Genomic DNA, 27,146 nt, shown 5'->3' with positions numbered 1-27,146 from the left:
ACTTACAGTAATGGCTGTACCACACCTCACTCACAGAGCATGTACTTACAGTAATAGCTGTACCACACCTCTCTCACAGTAGCATGTACTTACAGTAATGGCTGAACCACACCTCTCTCACAGAGCATGTACTTACAGTAATGGCTGTACCACACCTCACACACAGAGCATGTACTTACAGTAATGGCTGTACCACACCTCTCTCACAGTAGCATATACTTACAGTAATGGCTGTACCACACCTCTTTCACAGAGCATGTACTTACAGTAATGGCTGTACCACACCTCACACGGAGCATGTACTTACAGTAATGGCTGTACCACACCTCTCTCACAGAGCATGTACTTACAGTAATGGCTGTACCACACCTCACACGGAGCATGCACTTACAGTAATAGCTGTACCACACCTCTCTCACAGAGCATGTACTTACAGTAATAGCTGTACCACACCTCACACACAGAGCATGTACTTACAGTAATAGCTGTACCACACCTCACACACAGAGCATGTACTTACAGTAATAGCTGTACCACACCTCACACACAGAGCATGTACTTACAGTAATAGCTGTACCACATCTCACTCACAGAGCATGTACTTACAGTAGTGGCTGAACCACACCTCACACACAGAGCATGTACTTACAGTAATAGCTGTACCACATCTCACTCACAGAGCATGTACTTACAGTAGTGGCTGAACCACACCTCTCTCACAGAGCATGTACTTACAGTAATGGCTGTACCACACCTCTCTCACAGAGCATGTACTTACAGTAATGGCTGTACCACACCTCTCTCACAGAGCATGTACTTACAGTAGTGGCTGAACCACACCTCACACACAGAGCATGTACTTACAGTAGTGGCTGAACCACACCTCACACACAGAGCATGTACTTACAGTAATGGCTGTACCACACCTCTCTCACAGAGCATGTACTTACAGTAATGGCTGAACCACACCGCTCTCACAGAGCATGTACTTACAGTAATAGCTGTACCACACCTCTCTCACAGTAGCATGTACTTACAGTAATGGCTGTACCACATGTCACTCACAGTAGCATGTACCTACAGTAATGGCTGTACCACACCTCTCTCACAGTAGCATATACTTACAGTCATGGCTGTACCACACCTCTCTCACAGAGCATGTACTTACAGTAATGGCTGTACCACACCTCACTCACAGAGCATGTACTTACAGTAATGGCTGTACCACACCTCACTCACAGAGCATGTACTTACAGTAATGGCTGTACCACACCTCACACACAGAGCATGTACTTACAGTAATGGCTGTACCACACCTCTCTCACAGAGCATGTACTTACAGTAGTGGCTGAACCACACCTCACACACAGAGCATGTACTTACAGTAGTGGCTGAACCACACCTCACACACAGAGCATGTACTTACAGTAATGGCTGTACCACACCTCTCTCACAGAGCATGTACTTACAGTAATGGCTGTAGCACACCTCCCTCACAGAGCATGTACCTACAGTAATGGCTGTACCACACCTCACACACAGAGCATGTACTTACAGTAATGGCTGTACCACACCTCACTCACAGAGCATGTACTTACAGTAATGGCTGTACCACACCTCTCTCACAGAGCATGTACTTACAGTAATGGCTGTACCACACCTCACACACAGAGCATGTACTTACAGTAATGGCTGTACCACACCTCACACACAGAGCATGTACTTACAGTAATGGCTGGGGTGGTGCAGTGTGGGCTGGTGGTGCCCATGTCCATTTTGCTGGGGGACTATGTTTGGTGTATAAGCAGCTGTGCTGCTGCCTGTCCAAGTTGCTGTAGTATCTGTGGAGGGGGAAAAATACCTTTAATAATGTTGCAACTGCACATCAACCCCCAGAATTACAGCTTCCCATTCATTATTTCATAAAGCAACTGAGAAAACAAGGACTTAACGAGTAAATCAAAAGCAAAATATTGTGGATCTGGAAATCTGGAATAAAAACAGAAAATACTGGAAATACTCAGCTGGTAAGACAGCATCTGGAGAGAGAAACAGAGTTAAAGTTCCAGGTCGATGACCATGCATCGGAACTGATAAAAGGTCATCGACCTGGAACATTAACTCTATTTCTCTTTCCACAAATGCTGCCTGAGCTGCTGAGTGTTTGCAGCATTTTCTGTTTTTACTCAGGAGTGAATGTCTGGACAAAGCTCGGCTCACTGCAGCTTTCCGTGTGCTGCCTCAGCTAGAGACAGCTGCAGGATTTTGGGGAACACATACATAAAACTTCTAGCAACCATTAAGAACTACTGTTACATACATACAACACTCAAACACTGAGAACATCATCAATCATTTACATTTAAACTGGCTAAGTTATTAATTTATGTTGAATGTATGTGGGCAGTGTATGGATTCCGGTCATTCCTCACTACTTAAAAACTCAGACTTACTATTCCCTCAAGCCACAATTCAATTTGTTTTTTTCTTCAACTATTTTACTGGGTTAATTAATTTTGAAATTAATTGTACTACACTACTGATTGATTTTAATTTCCTGCTACACTTGCTGCCCAATGCTACTTTTCTTTCTCTCAGTTTTTTGAATCTCACATAAGTGAGGCTAGCGCAGTCCTAGGTTTCTGATATGAAGGCGGCAGTTTAATAGCCTCCACACCCAAAAGCGAGGCTATCCAACAACAACAACTTGCATTTATATAGCACCTTTAAAAGTAGTAAAACCTCCCAAGGCGCTTCACAGGTGCGTTATCAAACAAAATTTGACACCGAGCCGCTTGGTCACAGGTAGGTTTTAAGGAGCTTCTTAAAAGAGAGGGGTAAAGAGGCAGAGAGGTTTAGGGAGGGAATTCCAGAGCAGGGCCTAGGCAGCTGAAGGCACGGCTGCTAACAGTGGAGTGATTAATATCAGGGATGCGTTAGGTGCCAGAAATGGAAAAGGGCAGAGACTTGGAGGGTTGTAGAGCTAGAAGAAGTTACAGAGATAGGGAGGGGCGAGGCCATGAAGGAATTTGAAAACAACGATGAGAATTTTAAAATCAAGGCGTAACCGGATTGGGAGCCAATGTAGGCCAGCAAGCAGAGGGGTAATGGGTGAATGGGACTTGGTGCGTGTTGGGATATGGGCAGCAGTTTTGGATGAGTTCAAGTTATGGCGGGTGGAAGATGGGAGGCTGGCTAGGAGAGCATTGAAATGGTTGAATCTAGAGGTAACAAAGGCATGGATGAGGGTTTCAGCAGATAAGCTGAGGTGAGGCGGAGACGGGCGATGTTACGGAGGTGGAAGTAGGCGGTCAAGGTGATGGAGCAGATATGGGGTCGGAAGCTCATCTCAGGGTCAAATAGGAAACCAAGGATGGGAATGGTCTGGTTCAGCCTCAAACAGTAGCCAGGGAGAGGGATGGAGACAGTGGCCAGGGAATGGAGTTTGTAGCGGGGATCGAAGACAATGGCTTCAGTCTTCCCAATATTTAGTTGGAGGAAATCTCTGCTCATCAGACAAACAGCCTGACAAAATCAGAGACAATGGAGGGTCAAGAGAGGTGATGGTGAGGTAGAGCTGTTTGTCGTCAGCGTACATGTGGAACCTGATGTTGTGTTATCACATGAAGTCACCGAGGGGCAGCGTGTAGATGAAAAATAGGAGGAGGCCAAGGATAGATCCTTGGGACACTCCAGAGGTAATGGTGCGGGAGCGGGAAGCCATTTCAGGTGATTCTCTGACTATAACTGAATAGATTGGAATCCAAGGTGCAGGTTGTAATTAACCACTGCAGCATGTAGAAGAAAAACTAGGGTTTTTAAACCTTCAAACAACTTAACGTGATCGAAAACATGAGCAAATCCACTCCTGAAAGCATCCGATCGCTATTAACAAATCATCAGAACTGTGAATTCCAACTGTTTGCACATTTCAAAATCTAGAGAGACAGTCAGTCACTGTCAACTGCTTCTCAGTTGCGTGGCATTCCCACATTTACAAATAGCCCTATGAATTTACAGACACTTACTGTGGTATGGCTGTTTTGGTGGTGGGTATCCGTTTTGCTGAGATGGATGAGGAGGAGCAGGAGGAGGAGGGGTTGGGGGAGGGGCCATCTGCTGCAAAGGTGGAGCAATCTGTAACAAGCCCTCACCGTGATTCATGGGAATGAGAGTACTGTTGGGTGCTGAGAGAGAGGAAAAAGAGTTAAAAAATAATTTAAATTTATATTTCGTTTCTGAATGTTAAAGTGATTCTTCAATCATAATTCTTCAATCAATCATAATTCTTCAAATTCTTTACACAAATTCACACTGATCTCATAGGGTGGACGCGCCGAGGGACCGAGGGGGGGGGACGCGCCGAGACAGAGAGGAGAGGCACAGAGTTCCAGTTCCAATGTGCCATCCCACAGCATTGGAGCCACTTTAGAACATTTCTTCCTTAGGAAGCAAGCATAACAGAAATATCTCATAATTAGATGCACAAGTGAGAGTCTGGACCGAACATTTATACTATTTTAAGTCCCGTTTCCATTAACTTCAACGATACAAAGCTACAGGATCTCAACCAACTGTAAAGCCAGCACAAGCAAGCTGCCAAAAAGTCCTATAGTGGACACAGTAATCAGCAATAAGCATTACATTCAGATCTTCAGCAGGATCTGGTACACTGAACACTTCCATTGGACGTTCTCAGCAGCTATGCAGAAGTCAACTCTCTGGGTGCTGCAACATGCCAAGTTATTGTACAAGCTTGACAAAGTGTTTAAAAAGCACTTCTGCAGGTTTTTGACCCATGCCATATAACCTATTAACACTGAAGCAAGATTTTTGGGGAATTATTCACACAGATGACTGTTTAGTAAAATATACTGTACTTACGAGCAGGAGATATTGGAATGTTGGGATAGCTGTGCACAGTTGCCCTGGACGTCTCTGGTAGGGGAAGTATTGGTGGAGGAAGAGGATGTGCATAGGTCTCGGAGGGGGGTCTCGTGCTGGTTACATGTTTGACTGACTGAAGCCCATGTTCTTCAGGATGTGGCATGACTTGTGATCCATCCAGCTGCACACACTCGTGGACAAATTCATCCTTCACCAGACGGCTGGGGGGAGCTAAGACAAACACACACACACACACACACACATTATACACAGGAATAACTTAGATTACATTCCGCTGGTGACCAGACATGACAAAACCAGAAGGAAACAGTCCTCTATGACTGGAAGGCATATGTGTGACAAATAGGAGTTCTGTCACAATTTAAATGATAAAAGTCGATAGGTATTTTTGAAGGGTGGCTGGACACTTCATACTAGTCGAGTTGCAGGCCCACAGCTGAATTGGGTATAATCCACATCCTGGATGTGTGATTGGAAATGGCATTCCAGACACATTTACAGGTGGATGTAGAGTCGGGATGGCTTTAACAGGTTAAAGCTTTTTAAATCACAAAGCCATCAGCACTGATCTCACCAGAGTACTGCCTGATAAACCCCCCCGTATAGTTATCAGCTCATTGACTCTTGAAAATTGGTAGCTTGTCACCTTGCCTGGCTGGAGACAGGGCATGAGAGGCCAGTCTTAGCTGTAATTGTTTCTGTAAACACAATTTCCATTCCCTGTCTTCTGGGAATAGATGGAACATTTAAACTCAAGTAATCCAACTATTAATCAAAGTTGGGGGGAAGGGAGAAGTCCCAAAGTGTGTCCCCGTAGGAGGACTGACTGTGAACTCATGTACCATGTATCTTGGGCCCCCGAGGAGCTCAGGGCGACATAAATTCTCGAGTGTAAGAGTTACAGACCAGGTTTAGTATGAGCAGTAGAGTTAGTGAAGTATTGTTTCTTGTTATTTTTGTACCCGAAGAGGAAACAGGAGTTAAAAGTTCTGTAAACTAGTACAAACTTTCAATGACATATTCCTTCCTGCCACTGCCCAGTCTCAATCTTATAATCAGTTCGCTGGAATATTACATTAGACCTATTAAAACAGAATGAAACCAGCACTACACTTTCAGAACCCCAAGCTAACACATCAAACACTTTTAAAGCAGTTTGCCCCTCCCCTGCCAAAGGCATTGATTCTTACTGAGGTGTGAATCCATGTATACCAGGAGCTCCAACAGCTTCCCCATTCTTCAGGAGTGAGCCAAGGAATAAGTGTCAGCATGAACTTTCCAGCAGGATTCACTGGACAGTAATGGAGTAGGATGCTGGCAGGTTTTCCTCTTCCCAATCTAGGGACACCAGAGCTCCCACCATCACTCCACTTTCTGTTTTGCTGGAGTTTATTCCCTGTAAACTCCTCAAATAATTGAATGAAAACAGTACAGACAGAAAGTAACTGGCACTGAGTTGATCATTAGGAAAGCTTAAAATCTCCCCACAAGGAAAGCCTATCATTCTACCCTTAAAATGAACAAAAGCAGAGTTTAAACACTGCACCAACAGAAGACAGCAAAGACTTTTGGGATTTTTAATTTTGTTTTGATGGAAAGGAATGAATCATGCTTAAGTGTTGTGTTTTAAAACAAATTGAATTCTCACAGGTTTAAAGACAAGAAGAGTCAATTGACTCATCACAGACTCAAAGACATAATGGCCCGTTTCTATTCATTTTGAGAACAGCAGGAGATAGTATCTTGAAACCTATACCTCAAGGGGGGAGGGGGGTAGAATAAGGAGAAATAGCCAGTTTTATTAACAGGCCCGTCAGCAAATCACTGAATGGGGAAGTCAGTAGAACAGTCCTCTCACTTGTATATGGCCTCGTCTCATTTAAGTGTTTCAGTCCACCTTAGGAAAGATTGGAGAAGTGCACATGAGGGCACTTGTGAAAGACAAGTGATTCAGTTCAGATCACAAGGGGTTCCTATTGTTACCCCCCCAGGTTACGCTATCACATATCATAGTTATCAGGCAGTACAGGTCCACACCTGAACACAAGATGTTCAGACTGCTATACCCAAGAGATATCCAAGACAGACCCGAAACTTTGTGGTACCCATTACATTCGATAATTATAAATAATTTCACATGAGCAAATGTCTTCTTGCTACCCAACTATATCTGGCTAGCAACATCTGTTACTGGCTAGCAACATCTGTTACTGCACTAGGTGTTCTTTGATTTGCAGGGACATTTCAGGTCATTAAATAGAAATCCATTCCGCCTAACCTGTCCGTATCGACGTTCACCCTCCACACAGTCATTAATGTAGGTTTACTGAGCACTGCACGGGGATTCCACAGCACACTGCACAGGGATTCCATTGCCAGTAAAGACTGTGTAAACCTCCTCAGTACAGCAATGGGGCTTTGAAGAGATAGGCGCCTCGACCATAAGACCATAAGAGATAGGAGTAGGAGTAGGCCATCTGGCCCTTTGAGCCTGCTCAGCCATTTAATGAGATCATGGCTGATCAACAATGAAAGTAACAACACAGTTTACAAATGTTTTCAGGATCAGGCAGGTAATTTAAAATACTAACCTGTGTTCTGGAGACTGAGACCTGCAGAACAGAAAAACAGAGACTGTTTAATGTCTGCTGCACTCTGAGGAACAGACAACATAGCAGCGAGAAGGAGGAGAACAGTCACATGCCTCCAGTCACCCAGCACCGTCTGTGGGTAACTGTAGAGCAGCACTGCTGTTGGCCACAACAGAACCAGTCAATAGTGTATCCATCTCACTAGACTTCTACTGTGCAGGTCAGGCAGCTATGAGTGGGCAGGAAGTGAACATAACATTTCTGAGCTGAAAGTCAATCTCTCAAAAATGTTTTCTCTGGATGCGGCTGAATAAAATTTATGGTCCAGAAATTTAAAAACCATTTCAAGCAATTGTTAGAAAATACATCATTGGACTCCCTGACTGAGAATCAACTGAGGAACTCATTCTACAGCTAACCAGGTGCCCCTAACATGTAACCCTACAAGACATGAATGTGAAAGATGGAAGCCATGCTGACTAAGATTCTCCTCCAGTGCAAACACCCTGGTGCAATCCTGTAAACTGTTCTAGGCCAACCTTGGGCATGCCATCCGGTCAAAGCCACTTGGAGGGGAGGGAGCATCCCCAAACTCCTCTTGATCCTAGGTTGTCTCTTTAGTTTCCCTTATACTCCAAATTTCCTTGTTAAACATTTGCTGGTTCTCACCCTATTGCTAAGAAAGGTAAACCATTATTTCTTCAATTTTTGCCCTACTGCTCTTTTACATTGAAAGTTCTAGCCTATCCCGTGGTCACCACTCTGATTTTTAGTGTGCCTGTTTCATTGGTGACCTTGATCCCTATGTTATACATTTCTGGAAGCCTGCCCGTAAACACTTAGATGAATTATCTTCATCACCTGGGAAGCTCCAAAGCCTTTGCAGGGTCTAGCACCATGTGTTTCTAAACAAGCCATATCCATGGCTATCCAATTCCCTCTCAAATCATTATCTACCCTGTGGTTGGCAGCTCATCCTAACTCTTTCCATCAACCCAATCGTCCCTGCTCCCTCCGCTCATCAACCCAATCGTCCCTGCTCCCTCCGCTCATCAACCCAATCATCCCTGCTCCCTCCGCTCATCAACCCAATCGTCCCTGCTCCCTCCACTCATCAACCCAATCGTCCCTGCTCCCTCCGCTCATCAACCCAATCGTCCCTGCTCCCTCCACTCATCAACCCAATCGTCCCTGCTCCCTCCGCTCATCAACCCAATCGTCCCTGCTCCCTCCGCTCATCAACCCAATCGTCCCTGCTCCCTCCGCTCATCAACCCAATCGTCCCTGCTCCCTCCGCTCATCAACCCAATCATCCCTGCTCCCTCCGCTCATCAACCCAATCGTCCCTGCTCCCTCCGCTCATCGACCCAATTGTCCCTGCTACAATCAAGATTCTGTACATCTTCTACTGACTCATTCTTTCTCAGAAGCTGAAAATGGTGAAACTCTATTTTCCTCAGTTTTACATTCCTCCTACAATCTTCAAGTTTTTAAAATCCAAACTAAACTATTGCTTCTCAACTTATCTTGTCTTCTCACCAATGCTTTAAATTTTTGGATGCTTAGAGTGAGACATTTTAATAAAATGAGAGCATCAATGTGTCCCCAAGGACTTTTTTCCCCCATGCACAAACTCACTAGAGATGCTTGAAAGATACCAGCTCTGGAACATTTATGAGATGAGAACAAAGGTCAACAATTTCAAAACTCTTGTGCATTTCTGGTCATCAGGAATTCTGCTGAAATTAATAATACACACTTCACCACTCACCAATCCCGGGCGATACAACCCTCTCGTAATGGTATGGGTTGACACAGACACTGTCATACTTCAAGTCAAATGCAAACTGGCAGAACTTGGCATGTTTCAGCTCGTTCTTGTGCAGGTCTGGCCACCGCCAGAGTCGGGCGTAGATCACATGTGGAAAACCTTTCCTTCCAGCGACCTGAAATGCAAGGACAGATAGAATTTTCTCAACTCCTAATGCTTTTATATAATTACAGCAGGGCTGAGCCATTCCCTTCACTAACAGCACCTTTAGAGCACTAAGTTTATATTATACTGACAGTTCTGCTCATCTTAGCTCACTGCTAATGCACATGCAGTTCTTTGAAAATTGCATTTTATTTATTACCTGCCAAATCATCTTCAATGTCTGGAGGTCTGAATGGATCTACCAGTGCAGAGAGAAGAAGCAACTTGCATTTTTATAGTGCCCGATTATATCCTCAAAACATCTCAAAGTGAACAATGTCAAATGTGCTATCCTTCAGATCATAGAATCATACAGCATAGGAGGAGGCCACTCGGCCCATTGTGTATGGTGCTGGCTCTTTGTAAGAGTTATCCAATTAGTCCCACTCCCCTGCTCTTTTCCTATAGCCCTGCAAACTTCTCCTTTTCAAGTATATATCCAATTCCCTTTTGAAAGTTACTACTGAATCTACCTCGGCGTCCTATTTGACCGAGATGAGCTTCTGACCACATAATCCGCTCTATCACCAAGACCGCCTACATCCACCTCCGTAATATCACCAGTCTCTGCCCTTGCCTCAGCTTATCTGCTGCTGAAACCCACATCCATGCCTTTGTTACCTCTAGACTTGGCTATTCCAATGCTCTCCTGGCCGGCCTCCCATCTTCCATCCTCCATTAACTTGAGTCATCCAAAACTCTGCTGACCGTATCTTAACTCGCACCAAGTCCCATTCTCCCATCACTCCTGTGCTTGCTGATCTACATTGGCTCCTGGTCCAGGAACGCCTCGATTTTAAAATTCTCATCCTTGCTTTCAAATCCCTCCATGGCCTCGCTCCTCCCTATCTCTGTAACCTCCTCCAGCCCTACAACCCTCTGCGATCTCTGCGCTCCTCCAATTCTTGCCTCTTGCGCATCCCTGATTTTAATCGCTCTACCATCGGTGGCCGTGCCTTCAGCCGCCTAGGCCCTAAGCTCTGGAATTCCCTCCCTAAACCTCTCCGCCTCTCTCTCCTCCTTTAAGATGCTCCTTAAAACCTACCCCTTTGATCAAGCTTTTGGTCACCTGTCCTAATATCTCCTTATGTGGCTCGGTATCAAGTTTTGTTCGATTACGTTCCTGTGAAGCACCTTGGGAGGTTTTACTACGTTAATGGCACCATATAAATGTAAGTTCTTAATGCACTACCTGAAAAGGTGGTGGAAGCAACATGTACTCAATATAGACAGCCAGTTTACACACAGCAAGGTCACACAAACAGCAAATGAGATGACTGACCAGTAAATCTGTTTTTGATAGAGTTGGCCAAGCAAGAAGCATTGGCCGGAACACATGGAGAATTTGCAGCTCGTCTTCAAATAGAATCACTGGATCTCTTATGTCCACCTGAAAAGGCAGGCGTGGCTTAGTTTAATGTCGTCAGGAAGACAGTGCCTCTGAGTACCGCACACCCTACTACTGCACTGAAGTGTCAGCCTAGATTATATGTTCAAAAAGGGGCACAGGAACAGAGAGATCTGGGGGTATATGTGTACAAATCATTGAAGGTGGCAGGGCAAGTTGAGAAAGGGGTTAAAAAAGCATACGGGATCCTGGGCTTTAGAAATAGAGGTATAGAGCACAAAAGTATGGAAGTCATGATGAACCTTTATAAAACACTGGTTCGACCACAACTGGAGTATTGTGTCCAGTTCTGGGCACCACATTTCAGGAATGATGTGAAGGCCTTAGAGAGGGCGCAGAAGAGATTTACTAGAATGATTCCAGGGATGAGGGACTGTAGTTACGTGGATAGACTGGAGAAGCTGGGGTTGTTCTCCTTGGAACAGAGAAGGTTGAGAGGAGATTTGATAGAGGTGTTCAAAATCATGAAGAGCCCAGACAGAGTAGATGGAAAGAAAATGTTCCCATTGGTGGAAGGGTCAAGGACCAGAGGACATAGATTTAAGGTGATTGGCAAAAGAACCAAAGGTGACATGAAGAAAAACCTTTTTACACAACGAGTGGTTAGGATCTGGAAAGCACTGCCCAAGGGGGTGGTGGAGGCAGACTCAAACATGGCCTTCAAAAGGGAACTGGATAAGTACTTGAAAGGAAAAAAATTGCAGGGCTACGAGGAAAGGGCGGGGGAGAGGGACTAGCTGGATTGCTCTTGCATAGAGCCGGCACGGACTCAATAGGCCGAATGGCCTCCTTCCGTGCTGTAACCTAAGATTCTAAATCCTGGAGTACATAAGAACATAAGAAATAGGAGCAGGAGTAGGCCAATCGGCCCCTCGAGCCTGCTCCGCCATTCAATAAGATCATGGCTGATCTGATCCTAACCTCAAATATAAATTCATGTCCAATTTCCTGCCTGCTCCCCGTAATCCCTAATTCCCTTTACTTCTAGGAAACTGTCTATTTCTGTTTTAAATTTATTTAATGATGCAGCTTCCACAGCTTCCTGGGGCAGCAAATTCCACAGACCTACTACCCTCTGAGTGAAGAAGTTTCTCCTCATCTCAGTTTTGAAAGAGCAGTCCCTTATTCTAAGATTATGCCCCCTAGTTCTAGTTTCACCCATCCCTGGGAACATCCTTACCGCATCCACCCGATCAAGCCCCTTCACAATCTTATATGTTTCAATAAGATCGCCTCTCATTCTTCTGAACTCCAATGAGTAGAGTCCCAATCTACTCAACCTCTCCTCATATGTCCACCCCCTCATCCCCGGGATTAACCGAGTGAACCTTCTTTGTACTGCGGATTTCAACAGTGCGATGGAGCATCAGTACAGTCGGTGACACAGGGTGCTGGGGGGAGGATAGCCATTAACTATGGGCTATTTAAGTGATTATTCTATTTTAATTGTGTGCGTGTTAATCGAGTTCCCTTGTGCAATCAGTCTCAGTAGCCCCTCCCTCAGCACCCTGTGTTACTGACTGTATCTCTACTGATGTTAATCCCTCTCCCTCACACTGTCACTCAGTAACCCCTCTCCCCACAGCACCCTGTGTTACTGACTGTATCTACGGATGTTAATCCAGCTCCCTCACACTGTCACTCAGTAACCCCTCTCCCTCAGCACCCTGTCTTACTGACTGTATCTCTACTGATGTTAATCCAGCTCCCTCACACTGTCACTCAGTAACCCCTCTCCCCCAGCACCCTGTCTTACTGACTGTATCTCTACTGATGTTAATCCAGCTCCCTCACACTGTCACTCAGTAATCCCTCTCCCTCAGCACCCTGTCTTACTGACTGTATCTCTACTGATGTTAATCCAGCTCCCTCACACTGTCACTCAGTAACCCCTCTCCCCCAGCACCCTGAGTTACTGACTGTATCTCTACTGATGTTAATCCCTCTCCCTCACACTGTCACTCAGTAACCCCTCTCCCTCAGCACCCTGTCTTACTGACTGTATCTCTACTGATGTTAATCCAGCTCCCTCACACTGTCACTCAGTAACCCCTCTCCCCCAGCGCCCTGTGTTACTGACTGTATCTCTACTGACTAAACTCAGTAACCCCCTCCCAGCCATCAGTCCGGATAGAGACACAATCCGTTTGGGGGGGGGGGGAAATCAGTGTTTCTTCCGTGCACACAGTTCTCAAGCCACATCAGGAATGAGGAAGGGAGTTGAGTGAGCAGAGCAACGTCCCCACAGGGAGAGTGATTTTGCAGCAGACGGTTATAGTTTGCAGCTGGCACAGGCCTGACGGAAGATTGCCTGTTTGCACTTTGAATAGAAAATGGTTAAAATAAAAAACGGCATGTTTGAATGTGCATTCATGTTTTTAGGAATTATCATAGGATGCACAAGATGGGAAAAGGAGGAGTGAGAACTTTTCCTTTACTTGTTTTGCAAACACATCCTTTTTGAAGACTTGGTCACATTTATTTTGGATGCAGGTGATATATTTTCTAAATCAAAGATTATTTTTGAAAAGAAGAGAAGTGGGGCAATAAACCTTCTAAAAAAGAATGTCTGAAGCCAAAGACGGATCTGGCCGTCGGGAAGCAACTGCCTGCCATCCACACTTGGTTTATATGAGACCATGGATATATGTGATGAGGCCAGCTGTAAGGAAATGACAACCTTCATTCAGAGATGACATCAACGGGAGGTGGGAAAAGGAGAACAGTAGTAAGAGACTGGGTCAAGCTCACTACATTCAAATATCTAGGTCAGCCATTATGAAAAATGGAGAAACCTTCATGTTAACCAAGGAGAGGGATGTCAGCGCTGAGAATGTAAAATGTATCATCTGTAGTCAATATTCACATTCAGATCAAATGCAGCGATGTAAAGCGATGTCGAAACTGTGCCATCAAGCACTCCCAGGTCAGGTACAACATAGGTTAGATACACTGTCCTATCACTGCACTCCCAGGTCATGTATGGCGAGCATTAGATACAGAGTGCAGCTCCATCCACTTTGCCTGCATAAAGTATCTTAACCCAATTCCCTAAAGAGCACTTCCGACTATACTGATGTAAAACGGCAATTTCCCACAGAAACTATCCTCAAGGACTCTGAGGCGCAGATCATTCAGCACCACATTCCTGCTCGTTTTTTGCTGTGGGCTCAGTCAACAGGAGCTGCATCAAGACTGCCCAAAATTATATGCGTGAGTAGATGTGCACAATACATCAGTTGGGACAGGGATGTAATGCTGGCTCTGCTGCCCTCCTAAACTGCCAGAGACTGGAGAAGGTGCGGAATCCTCAATGCTGTACAAATCAATACTGTCAACAGCAGTGTTACTTTAACACTGACTAACATACAAGTATCAATCTCCTATACACTCTTTGTTGCAAAAGATTATGATTCATTTGAATAAGTATGTAAAAGTATTACAGTTGTGCAACAGCCCATTATAAAATATTCCTGTATGGTTTTTATCTCAGCACCAAGAAACGAGGAAAGAAAAAAATGCAGTTTGTTTCTCCCCTCATTTCTGCGACCTTGTGATCCTTTCCTGGGTGTTACACCATACAAAATGTCATCCTGATCAAGAGATATCCATCCCTTTGAAGAAGAACGGACATGATGTTAATTAGATTTGAGGCAACTAACTTCTTAAATTGATCACAGGACAGGCCTGTTATCCCTCCAGGCAGGGGGAGCTTGGTGTTTATCATGATATTACAGAAAACACAAGAGGACTAATTCTAACTTTAGCTCTGTAAAATTTTAAAAATATACACACAACTATATGAACGCATTTAGGACAGCAGGAAATGGGCTTTAGAAAATTCAGAAGTTCCTCGGTGATTGAGTGACGGGTCAAAGGGAAAACCCTCCAGTGGCTGGAGTCATACCTGACTCAAAGGAAGATGGTTGTGGTTGTCAGAGGCCAATCGTGGCAGCCCCAGGACTTTGTCAGGGAAGCAACCTCGGTACAATCAAGGGATAGGAGGCAGAGAGTAGTGGTGAACGGATATTTTTCTGACTGGAGAGAAGTACGCAGTGGCGTCCTCCAGGGGTCGGTATTAGGACCATTGTTTTTCTTGTTATATATAAATGGCCTCGACTCAGGTATAGGGAGTACAATTTCAAAGTTTGTGGACGATACAAAACTTGGCAATGTAGTAAATAGTGAACAGGGTAGCAGATGACTTCAGGAGGACAGAGACAGACTGGTGAAATGGGCAGACACATAGCAGAAGCAATTTAATGCAGATAAGTGTGATGTGATGAACTTTGGGAGGAATAACATGGAGAGGCAGTATAATCTAAATGGTACTATTTTGAGGGAGTGCAAGAGCAGAGGCACCTGGAGGCGCATATTCACAAATCTTTGAAGGTGGCAGGGCAAGTTGACAAGGCGGTTAAGAAGGCGTATGGGATACTTGGTTTTGTAAATAGGGGGACTGAATACAAAAACAAGGAAGTCATTCTAAGCCTTTACAAATCACTGGTTAGGCCTCAGCTGGAGCACTGTGTACAATTGTGGGCACCACACTTTAGGAAGGATGTCAAGACCTTGGAGAGGGTGCAGAGGAGGTTTACCAGGATGATACCAGGGAAGGGACTTCAGTTATGTGGAGAGATTGGAGAAGCTGGAACTGTTCTCCTTAGAGCAGAGAAAGTTAAGACCTAATAGAGGTATTCAAAATTATGAGGGTTTTTGACAGAGAAAATAGGGAGAAACTGTTTCCTCTGGCAATTGGATCGGTATCCAGAGGTCATAGATTTAAAATGATTCACAAATGAGGAGAGGGAAAATGAGAAGAAATGTTTCCACACAGAGGGTTAAGATTTGGAACGCACTATCTGAAAGGGTGGTGGAATCAGATTCCATTGGAAATTTCAAACAGCAATTGGACATGTAGTTGAAGAGGACCAATTTGCAGGTTATGGGGAAAAAGCTAGGGTGTGGGACTAAACTGAACAGCTCTTTCAAAGAGCTGGCACAGGCACAACGGGCCTAATGGCCTCCTTCTGTGCTGTAAGATTCTATGATTCTGTGATTCTTTGATAACCATCTTCAGCAGCTTCATCAATGACTTTCCCTCCATCATAATGTGAGGAGTGGGACTGTTCACTGATGATTGCAGTGTTCAGTTCCATTCCCAACTCCTCTGATAATCAAGCAGCCCATATCAGCCTACAGCAGGACCTGAATAACATCCAGGCTTGGGCTGACAACTGGCAGGTAACATTTGTGTCACATGAATGCTAGGTAATGACCACCTGGAACAAGAGAAATGTCAGCCATCTACCCATAATTCCATGGCACCACCACTGCCAAGTCACCCACCATTAATATCTTGGAGGTCGCCATAGATCAGAGCTGGACCAGTCATATCAACACCATGGCTACAAAAGCAGGGTGGAGGCTGGGTACTCTGCAATAAGTGGCTCACCTCCTAGCCTCTCAAAAACCTCTCCACCATCTACAAGCATCAAGTCAGGAGAATGATGGAATACTTGCCCCTTCCCTGGATGGGTGCACACACAACACTCAAGTTTGACACCATCCAGGTTAGTTCGAACTGTTGGCCCAGTATATACAATCTACAGGATGTAATGCAAAAATTAACTAAAGCATTTTTAATAGCACCTCCCTCTCCTGTGACCTCTACCACTTGGAAAAACAACAGCAGCAATGTCATGGGAACACCATCATCTCCAAGTAATACACCATCCTGACTTGGGACACCACACCATTGTTACTGGGTTAATATTCCCTATCGAACACCATTGTGGGAGCATTATCACTGTAAGGGCTGCAGCAGTTCAATAAGAAGGCTCACCACCATCTTCTCCACTACCACCTTCCAAGGGCAACCAGAGGTGGGCAATAAATCTGGCCTTGCCAGCATCACCCACTACCCAAGAACACATTTTTAAAAATACACTACCCAATGATAGACTGAGCCATTCAGACCAGTAATTCCAAGAATCCATTCATAGCCTGTGTTGAATTAGCTGATCTAAGCCAAGGTAGTGCAGCGCCACAATTGGCCCCAGTGCCTTTGGGTTAGTGAGATGAAACCTGGGATGGTTCCGTGCTCCTGATCACTATCCTGCTGGAAAGTAAGTATATTTGTAAGTGTAGGGTGAGGGCAGGATCAGGCTTGACTGTGATGCCTCTGGTTATTGAATATGCTTTTGACATTCATTGTCTGGGCTCATACCTAAAGGAATGGCCACTTGGGCAAGATAATAGGGGTCAGCCAGTGCTCACAGAACCCAGACTCCAATAAGCAGCAGCAGTCAGGATACGAGAGGGGAGAAAGGAGGAAGGAAAAATAAAGATTTAATTTATCTCAACTTTTTAAAGCTCATTAAGTTTATAGTGACAAACAGAAACCAAAATCACCCATATTTGTTGTATCTCATTTAAAAATGACAAATGGACATTGCCAAAGTACATAAAACACAGTAGCAAATAATGAAACTCAGGAAAATAGGCAAAGGATTCAACTCACTTCAAGCAAATCAGCATGGAAAGAGTTAACATTGAAATGTTGAAGAAAAACATCCCAGCTGATTGTTTGGGCATGTTAATGACATGAAACTTAGGGCCCTGGACATTCCTTTAGCCAGTCTCCGCTCTGAAATGTGATACCCTCTCTTCATCTGCACTGACCCCAGTGACCCCGTTCAGGGCTTTTTGTTTATTCCATTGTGGTGAAATGTCAAAACTTATCGAGTCATGCCGACTGCACTGGCGCCACTGTGCAATGTACACCGACCGGCTCCATCCCATCAGCAATATCAAGAGTACAAAACCCCCACACAGACACTGCTCCAAGCTGGACCCACCGTTCTTGAGCTTAATCTTACTAGCATATTTTATCAGGACCACACGGAACCCATGCAAACAAAAAATACACTTTCTGACCCTACTCTGAGCAGATACTATCTTTCCTGGAGACTCCTAGTCTACGGAACATGCAGCTCATCTTTAAAATAAATTAAAACACTACTATATACCATGAGTGGCAAGGCCAAGGGAAAATCACAATGCCCAAGCATTAAGAGAAGTTTGGTCCTCTTTCTTCATCTTTCCGCCTCGTGCAGTAGAGGACTTTATTGAACAGTTGGTGTATGGAGAAAAGGCACTGTGGGGCAGTCTTGATGTACCAGCTGGTCCTTTCCTGCCCATCATTTTCATATGCAAGATTCACTAGAATCATACAGAGAATGAAAGATTTATCATTGGGAAGAAAGGTTCAAAAATTGACATTTACTTACTGGAACAGAGTAGGTTAAGGGGGAATTTAATAGAGGCTTTCAAAATTATGAAAGGTTTTGCATGGGTAAACAGTGAAAGATTTTTTTCAGCTTGTTTGCTAATCGATAATGAGGTATAAACTTGTCCCTTGAAAAATGGGGGTGGGGGGGGGGGAATTGAAGACATTTATCATACAAAAGTTTATCATACAAATGCTTTACCACCAGTGGTATTGAAGCAGAAGACTACGAAATTCCTTTGAATTATGTTATAGATATTTGAAAAGGAAGAAAATGGAGAAAGAGTAGCTCCAGTTGAAGGGCTAGCACCAGAAAAAGGACAATGGGCTGAATGGCCTCCAAAGTGCTGTAATTCCTGATTCCATAAAATGCAGGCTTCTCACTTTGTGTGTTTGCTAATGGAGTTTTCTTGCTCCATATGTAGTTGACAATGAAACCTCCTTGCTCTGTTTGCTAATGTAGTCTCCTCACCCCATTTTGTAAACGTAGTTTCTTAAGAGCAGTTACTGTGGCATTGGTAATGTTTTAAAGCACTATTAATTTCCTTGAACGTTGGCTGTGGGTACAGAACTGCTGTAATGATCTCTCATGTAACTCTGCCTTTCCTTTTTTGATACAGGCTATGTTTTAAAATTAATGGTGTGTATCTTTTTAAAGGGATCCAATACTTCAAATGATTTGATCAGTCCTGATTTGATCACAGTTGTGCACTGCTAGTGTTCTGTGAATGTCTGGTTGTAGTAGAGATGGGGATTCGGACAGTTGCTTTAATGATAGTACCAAAAGGAGCTTGTGATTCTGCTGCTGTTTCCCAAAAAAGTAAAAATATATTGTGAAAAGATTTGACATGCATAGATTTTTTCCTTCCAAATTTTTATCTCACCCTCTCCTAAGGCACTGGCACTTGTTGCGATTTAGTTCTGCAGGCACTAACTGCCCCTCAGTACCTTACCCAAGTAATTGCTCTTCATATGCAACTTAGACATCGAGTACTGGCATGGTACTTGACGGAGGGGATAGGCATCACAGCCGTGTTAAGCCCGATTATCCTCATCTGACATGCGCACATGTGCACTTTCCAGCATGAGCCTCACTGGGCACTAATCGAGGCATGAGTCTCACTGGGGCACTAGTCTCACTGGGCACTAATCGGGGGCACGAGCCTCACTGGGCACTAATCGGGGGCACGAGCCTCACTGGGCACTAATCGGGGGCACGAGCCTCACTGGGCACTAATCGGGGGCACGAGTCTCACTGGGCACTAATCAGGGGCACGAGTCTCACTGGGCACTAATCGGGGGCACGAGCCTCACTGGGCACTAATCGGGGGCACGAGTCTCACTGGGCACTAATCGGGGCATGAGTCTCACTGGGGCACTAATCGGGGGCACGAGTCTCACTGGGCACTAATCGGGGCATGAGTCTCACTGGGGCACTAATCGGGGGCACGAGTCTCACTGGGCACTAATCAGGGGCACGAGTCTCACTGGGCACTAATCGAGGCATGAGTCTCACTGGGCACTAATCGAGGCATGAGTCTCACTGGGGCACTAGTCTCACTGGGCACTAATTGGGGGCACGAGTCTCACTGGGCACTAATCGGGGGCACGAGCCTCACTGGGCACTAATCGGGGGCACGAGTCTCACTGGGGCCTACTGGGCTGAGATCAGATACATCAGCACACACTGGGATGGGAAGCTGGAACCTTCTGCTTGTACAGCTCAGCATTACATTGGCTGTGTCTTTACCGAACAGGCCATTGGAGAATTTGAGTGTTTAATGGGGGGCAGGAAGAGAAAGGAGAGACACTGGGGTCTTCCTTCAGTGTTCCTTAAGTGAACATACCATCTACAATGAATGTGACATTTGACTTACATATGAAATTGACGGGCAGGAAAAGACCAGCTGGTCCATCAAGCCTGCCCCACATCTCATGATGCCTGCAGCATCCTGGCTACACACTTCCTATCCCCCCGCAGCCATGCAATCTCCTGAGAGAGACAAAAAAAACCAAAAAAAACAGGAAGAATAAAGGGGAAAATTCCTCTCTGACCCCTCAGGCAATCAAAACCAATCTAGGAGTTGATCACGTGTATATTAACTGTTAATCCACTTACCCTTTATATGATGTGATCTCTGCCCCAGCCAACAACTGGTCCAGCTCTCTTTTGAAGGCATGGAGAGAGTCATTACACATCGCACACGCAGGCAACGCATTCCAGAGCTCACTACTCCCTGGCCTAACATCTAGCCTATTCCGACTTTTATGTAGTTTAAATGCATGCCCCCTGGTTCTCCCCAATCCGTCAAATTGAAATAATCTATCAATAGGCATGTAATCCAGCGCTTTCGTTATTTTATATAATGCTATCAGGTCCCCTCTAAGTCTACGCTGCTCTGAAGTAAATAGACCCAGCTCTTTAAGTCTATCTGAGTTCTTTAAGCTAGGAATCATTATTGTAGCTCTCCTCTGAACCTTTTCCAAGGCCACTATATCAACTAACGTGTGAGGGGAACAAAGCTGGGTGCAGCACTCCAGATCCGGTCTGACCAAAGGTCTGTATAAATGACAGGGCGGTGTCCTTTGATTTACATGGAATAGTTCTATTAACACAACCCAAAATCCAGTGACCAATGCTGGAAAGTGCACGTGTGTTTAGATGGCCAGTGAGGACAGGACAGCATCAGGTTTGCTGTGATGCCCCCCTCCATTGTCCAATATTCTTCCAATACCCTAGGCTCACACAAGTACAGCCATATGGATCAACAAATGGCAGCACACTTGTAACCATCCTCTGTAAAGACGTTAAGACCTCAAGTGAACAGGAGGAAGAAAGTTAGTGGAAACAAAAAGTAGAAAGAATAAAGTCGAGGCCTGTCTGGTGAGTGTGGCTCACTACAGTGGGTGATGCTCAGTTTGGGTTCCGCCAGGACCAATCAGCTCCAGACCTCATTACAGCCTTGATCCAAACATGGACAAAAGAGTTGAATTCCAGGGGTGTGGTGAGAGTGACTGCCCTTGACATCAAGGCAGCATTTGACCGACTGTGGCACCAAGGAGCCCTAGTAAAATTGAAGTCAATGGGAATCAGGGGGAAAACTCTCCAGTGGCTGGAGTCATACCTAGCACAAAGGAAGATGATAGTGGTTGTTGGAGACCAATCATCTCAGCCCCAGGACATTGCTGCAGGAGTTCCTCAGGGCAGTGTCCTAGGCTCAACCATCTTCAGCTGCTTCATCAATGACCTTCCCTCCATCATAAGGTCAGAAACGGGGATGTTCGCTGATGATTGCACAGTGTTCAGTTCCATTCGCAACCCCTCAGATAATGAAGCAGTCCCTGCCGGCATGCAGCAAGACCTGGACAACATCCAGGCTTGGGCTGATAAGTGCCAAGTAACATTCGCGCCAGGCAAGTGCCAGGCAATGACCATCTCCAACAAGAGAGAGTCTAACCACCACCCCTTGAAATTCAATGGCATTACCATCGCCGAAGCCACCACCATCAACATCCTGGGGGTCACCATTGACCAGAAACTTAACTGGACCAGCCATATAAATACCATGGCTACAAGAGCAGGTCAGCGGCTGGCTATTCTGCAGCGAGTGACTCACCTCCTGACTTCGCAAAGACTTTCCACCACCAGATTGCGGGGGCTCTAACATATATATTCAGAACCTCTCTGGCCACAGGGGATGTGCCAGAGGACTGGAGAACCGCTAATGTAGTACCATTATTCAAGAAGGGGAGTAGGGAAAAACCGGGGAACTACAGACCAGTGAGCCTAACATCAGTGGTAGGAAAATTATTGGAAAAAATTCTGAAGGACAAAATTAGTCTCCACTTGGAGAAGCAAGGATTAATCAGGGATAGTCAACATGGCTTTGTCAAGGGAAGATCATGTCTGACTAATTTGATTGAATTTTTTGAGGGGGTGACTAGGCGCGTGGATGAGGGTAACGCAGTGGATGTGGTATACATGGATTTCAGTAAGGCCTTCGATAAAGTCCCACACAGGAGACTGGTCAAGAAGGTACGAGCCCATGGAATCCAGGGTGCCTTGGCACTTTGGATACAAAACTGGCTTAGTGGCAGAAGGCAGAGGGTGATGGTCGAAGGTTGTTTTTGTGACTGGAAGCCTGTGGCCAGTGGGGTACCACAGGGATCTGTGCTGGGGCCCTTGCTGTTTGTGGTCTACATTAACGACTTGGATATGAATGTAAAAGGTATGATCAGTAAGTTCGCTGATGATACAAAAATTGGTAGGGTGGTAAATAGCGAGGAGGATAGCCTCAGTCTGCAGGACGATATAGATGGGTTGGTCAGATGGGCGGAACAGTGGCAAATGGAATTTAACCCGGAAAAGTGCGAGGTGATGCACTTTGGAGGGACTAACAAGGCAAGGGAATATACAATGAATGGGAAGACCCTAGGCAAGGCAGAGGGTCAGAGGGATCTTGGTGTGCAAGTTCACAGATCCCTGAAGGCGGCGGAACAGGTAGATAAGGTAGTAAAGAAGGCATATGGGATACTTGCCTTTATTAGCCGAGGCATAGAATATAAGAGCAAGGAGGTTATGATGGAGCTGTATAAAACACTGGTTAGGCCACAGCTGGAGTACTGTGTGCAGTTCTGGTCGCCGCACTACAGGAAGGATGTGATCGCTTTGGAGAGGGTGCAGAGGAGATTCACCAGGATGTTACCAGGGCTGGAGCGCTTCAGCTATGAAGAGAGACTGGGAAGATTGGGTTTGTTTTCCTTGGAGCAGAGGAGGCTGAGGGGGGACATGATTGAGGTGTACAAAATTATGAGGGGCATAGATAGGATGGATACTAAGGAGCTTTTTCCCTTCGTTGAGGGTTCTATAACAAGGGGGCATAGATTCAAGGTAAAAGGCGGGAGGTTTAGAGGGGATTTGAGAAAGAACTTTTTCACCCAGAGGGTGGTTGGAGTCTGGAACTCACTGCCTGAGAGGGTTGTGGAGGCAGGAACCCTCACAACATTCAAGAAGCATTTGGATGAGCACTTGAAATGCCATAGCATACAAGGCTACGGACCAAATGCTGGAATATGGGATTAGATTAGACTGGGCTTGATGGCCGGCGCGGACACGATGGGCCGAAGGGCCTCTATCCGTGCTGTATAACTCTATGACTCTCTATGACATCTATAAGGCACAAGTCAGGCGTGTGATGGAATACTCTCCACTTGTCTGGATGAGTGCAGCTCCAAGAACACTCAAGAAGCTCGACACTATCCAGGACAAAGCAGCCCGCTTGATTGGCACCCCACCCACCACCCTAAACATTCACTCCCTTCACCACCGGTGCACTGTGGCTGCAGCGTGTACCATCCACAGGATGCACTGCAGCAACTCACCAAGGCTTCTTCGACAGTACCTCCCAAACCCGCGGCCTCTACCACTTAGAAGGGCAAGAGCAGCGGGCACATGGGAACAACACCACCTGCACGTTCCCCTCCAAGTCACACACCATCCCGACTTGGAAATATATCGCCGTTCCTTCATCGTCGCTGGGTCAAAATCCTGGAACTCCCTTCCCAACAGCACTGTGGGAGAACCTTCACCACACGGACTGCAGCGGTTCAAGAAGGCGGCTCACCACCACCTTGTCAAGGGCAATTAGGGATGGGCAATAAATGCTGGCCTCGCCAGCGACGCCCACATCCCATGAACGAATAAAATAAAACTCACCCAGAAATGAGGGGAAGGCAATTTTTACACTTTCAATGTTTCATTCTCAGAACTGGCACCCACCCACCCCCCCCCCCCCCCGCAAGACACGTATTACTCTGCCTTCACGTGTCATTTGTAGCTTGGCACAGCCTACGTCACCAGGACTGTAGGGGTGAGGGAGCTGCTTTGATAAGGCTACAATTTTACAGCTTTGCCTGTTTTTTTCACTTCCATGCAGGGTCACTGAACCTGAAACTCCCTTTAATCCCACCAGATTCATGCTGCCTTTTGAAAAGCTTTCTGTGTTCTGTCACCTCCTCCCTGAAGGTCTGGACACCACACTGCTCCAGACAAAACAGTCTTCCCCTCTCAGCTGGTTCCCAACACAAGGCCAGCGAGTCTCATTCAACTCTCACATGCAATAAGCTGGAGGGAGGGAGGGTGGAGACCGTTCCCAGCTACAAAAATCTCCTGATGCAAGGTCAGAACAGTAAAAACCACAAAAAAGCTTAACCCTCCAGTCATACAGACCAGGGAATGCCTTTCATCATATTAGACATAGCTAAATCCTGGTAAAATGCACGGTTTTCCTTAGTGATGCTTGTACTTGGATCAGGACTCAGCAGCAGTAGGTATAAATGAGAATAGCATTTTGCAATTCTAAGCCTGGTTCCAATGTAAAATATGTTTAGCCGATTCCAGGTGTCTACCAGATAGCTTCCATGTAGGGAGGAGAAATGATTAAGAAGCAACTTCTCGGCACTAATCCAAGCACATTGCAAAGCTGCAAACACACTGCACATTTTTATGGTCTCAAATTCTAAACCAATTCATTTGACTTGCTCACCAATCAACAAAGGGCTTGCACAGGTGACTTTACCAAAGCACAGTTCTGATCAATTTTCACAGCTCCAACATCCTGGTAAAAGCAAACTGTTTGTCTCCAGTGCAATGACTGTGCTGCTAATGGAGCTTTGTCCAGTGCAAGTGGGAAGCTGTAATCATCTTTTCACATATTACTAGGCTGGCAGTCTAGATTCCTTTACTTAGAATGACATATCCCCACGGATCAGAGCCAGGATCAGTCAATAACAGCAGGAAGGGAAAGTCTCAATAAGAGCGTTTCCTGGTGTGAACACTCATCTGTTTCCTTCTTCACAAATGTACAGTAGGCCTAATGAGAGCAAGCTAAAACGAGTAAAATCCTCCAAAACTAATTCTGGCACCTAATCTTGTTTATCCTCTCATCTCCCGAGGACATGGACTGCTGTTGGGCTACAGTTCCACTAACACAAGACACCTCCGTTACACAATGCAGGCTGCTCTCTCCATCGAGTCAACAGTTCCACTGGTTGATGTCATAGACTGACCAAGCATGGCCAAGACTCAAACCATGGAACAAAGGAATAGCAACATACACTCAACAGTAAGACTGACGATAAAAGGTTTAAAACCACTCATCGTTTTAATAAGAGACCAATGTGTCAGAATGTAGGGAGTTCATCCACAGCAATTGCATTTTTGTAAAGGGGGAAAATGAATGCATCAAGGGAGAAGATTCAGTTCCGAGAACACCAGGAAAAGGTTTAACAAGTTTAAGAGAAAGAAATATCCTAGCTGCACAGCAGAACACAACCAGACAGACTCCTGCCTCACTTGGTTTTCTAAAACACAGCGCAACAGGAATCTCGGAGTACCTTCCCCTTCCAAAAAACAAGAGTCAATCTCATACTACTCTTTATAGTCTGAGAACAGAGATAAACATCATGTCTAAAATACAAGTCAGGCTTTGAAAAAGTTCACAGCTTTTAAAACTGATCACAGCTTTGAAGACAAAAGTGAGATAAATGGAGTTTCTCTGGGGTCAAGGTGGCTCCAAACTCACATGCCAGACGATGGAAGTTTGGAACCAAGACATCACCATTGTTGTTGACAACATGTATTTATATAGCACCTTTAATGTAGAGAATATCCCACGGAACGTTATATTGCAGGGGGAAGGGGGAGGAGAAAAAAAGAAAAAAGGACTAAAGGAGTAGAAGCCGAACCGAAAGATTGGTTATAAACATGGGCCTTGAAGAAGTTTTTAAAGCTGGTTACAGAAATGGAGAGGTGGAGTGGCTTAGGCAGGAAGTTCCAAGAATGGGGATGGTGCAAAGTATTCCTTGTCTACGTTGCTGGCCAACCTGCCCACCTGGCTCACAAATGAAACCTGGAAAGAAAGGCCAGCTGGAATTCTGCCCACTAACATGGAATTACACAGAATGTACAGCACAGAAACAGGCCATTCGGCCCACTGGTCTATGCCAGTGTTTATACTCCACATGAGCCTCCTCCCTCCCTATTTCATCTCACCCTATCAGCATATCCTTCTATTTCTTTCTCCCTCATGTGTTTTTCTAGCTTCCCCTTAAATCCATCCATGCTATTCGCCTCAACTACTCCTTGTGGTAGCGAGTTCCACATTCTAACCACTCTCTGGGTAAAGACGTTTCTCCTGACTTCACTTGGCTCCAGATAACCCTACAAGACAGTACAGCAAGCAGGAAGCATACCAGTACCTGAACCTATATGCTGCATAGCTTTAGCTCGTTAAACACCAGCGCTACCACTTCACACAATTTGGAATCTTCAAGCCTTGCCTCTGTAATTCTGTTAAACAGTTAAACTTGGATTGCCCTGATGCTCTGTTTAATTGGCAATCAGACTTTGTGGTCTCAAAACTGACCTAACATTGTGCATTACATGGTACAACACTATCCTTATAAAACAGCATCTAACGTATCATGAGCAACACTGCTCGACAGCCACCAGTGTGCATACGCGAGTGGTGCAAGTGCATGTTTTGTCCAGCACATTTTAGGAGTCACATTTCAAAAAAAAATTACATCACACTTGTGCCTGATTTCATATTTATCAAATCACAAGTGAACAGATAGACAAAGTATCAATCAGCAAATAGCAAGCAGTAATGAAAACCAAAGAAAACTTATGCTGCAAATCAAAGTTGGACAGCCAGCATAGCTACCAATAAAAGAAAGCTGGACCTGGGAAATCAATCCAAACATTTTGTGACATTGGTCTGAGCTGCTATTTAGAATTTGTTTTCCTAACTGAAAACTTACCGACAGAAGTAATATTAATAATACAAGAAACCCATAAAAAATTAAACTCTGAATAAAATATTTATTCTTACTCATTAGAGTTTTGGTGATGTAAATCCCTGGAAAATTTTTTGAGAAAGGCCTACTCCTGTGTCGGAAGCCTGTGGCTCA

At 45.2% G+C, this 27,146-nt stretch overlaps 1 protein-coding gene across 2 annotated transcripts in view; it reads right to left on the bottom strand.

Annotated features, from left to right (window-relative positions):
• smad10a (SMAD family member 10a) overlaps positions 1 to 27,146 on the bottom strand; it is an 84,681-nt gene that overhangs the window by 17,347 nt on the left and 40,188 nt on the right. The window contains exons 3-8 of one of the 2 annotated variants that reach the window (XM_067975806.1): positions 10,757 to 10,864; positions 9,271 to 9,445; positions 7,500 to 7,520; positions 4,885 to 5,118; positions 4,029 to 4,187; positions 1,728 to 1,841 (exon numbers count right to left, since the gene is read on the bottom strand). In XM_067975806.1, the coding sequence (XP_067831907.1) occupies positions 1,728 to 1,841; positions 4,029 to 4,187; positions 4,885 to 5,118; positions 7,500 to 7,520; positions 9,271 to 9,445; positions 10,757 to 10,864 (811 nt within the window). The remainder of the gene's footprint in view (positions 1 to 1,727; positions 1,842 to 4,028; positions 4,188 to 4,884; positions 5,119 to 7,499; positions 7,521 to 9,270; positions 9,446 to 10,756; positions 10,865 to 27,146) is intronic. The other variant, XM_067975808.1, reaches the window with a different exon arrangement.

This window comes from Heptranchias perlo, chromosome 44, assembly GCF_035084215.1.
Source record: "Heptranchias perlo isolate sHepPer1 chromosome 44, sHepPer1.hap1, whole genome shotgun sequence".
Classification (NCBI taxonomy): Eukaryota; Metazoa; Chordata; class Chondrichthyes; order Hexanchiformes; family Hexanchidae; genus Heptranchias; species Heptranchias perlo.
Note: the sequence above shows the minus strand (reverse complement) of the source record. Positions and strands in the feature narration are given on the sequence as shown.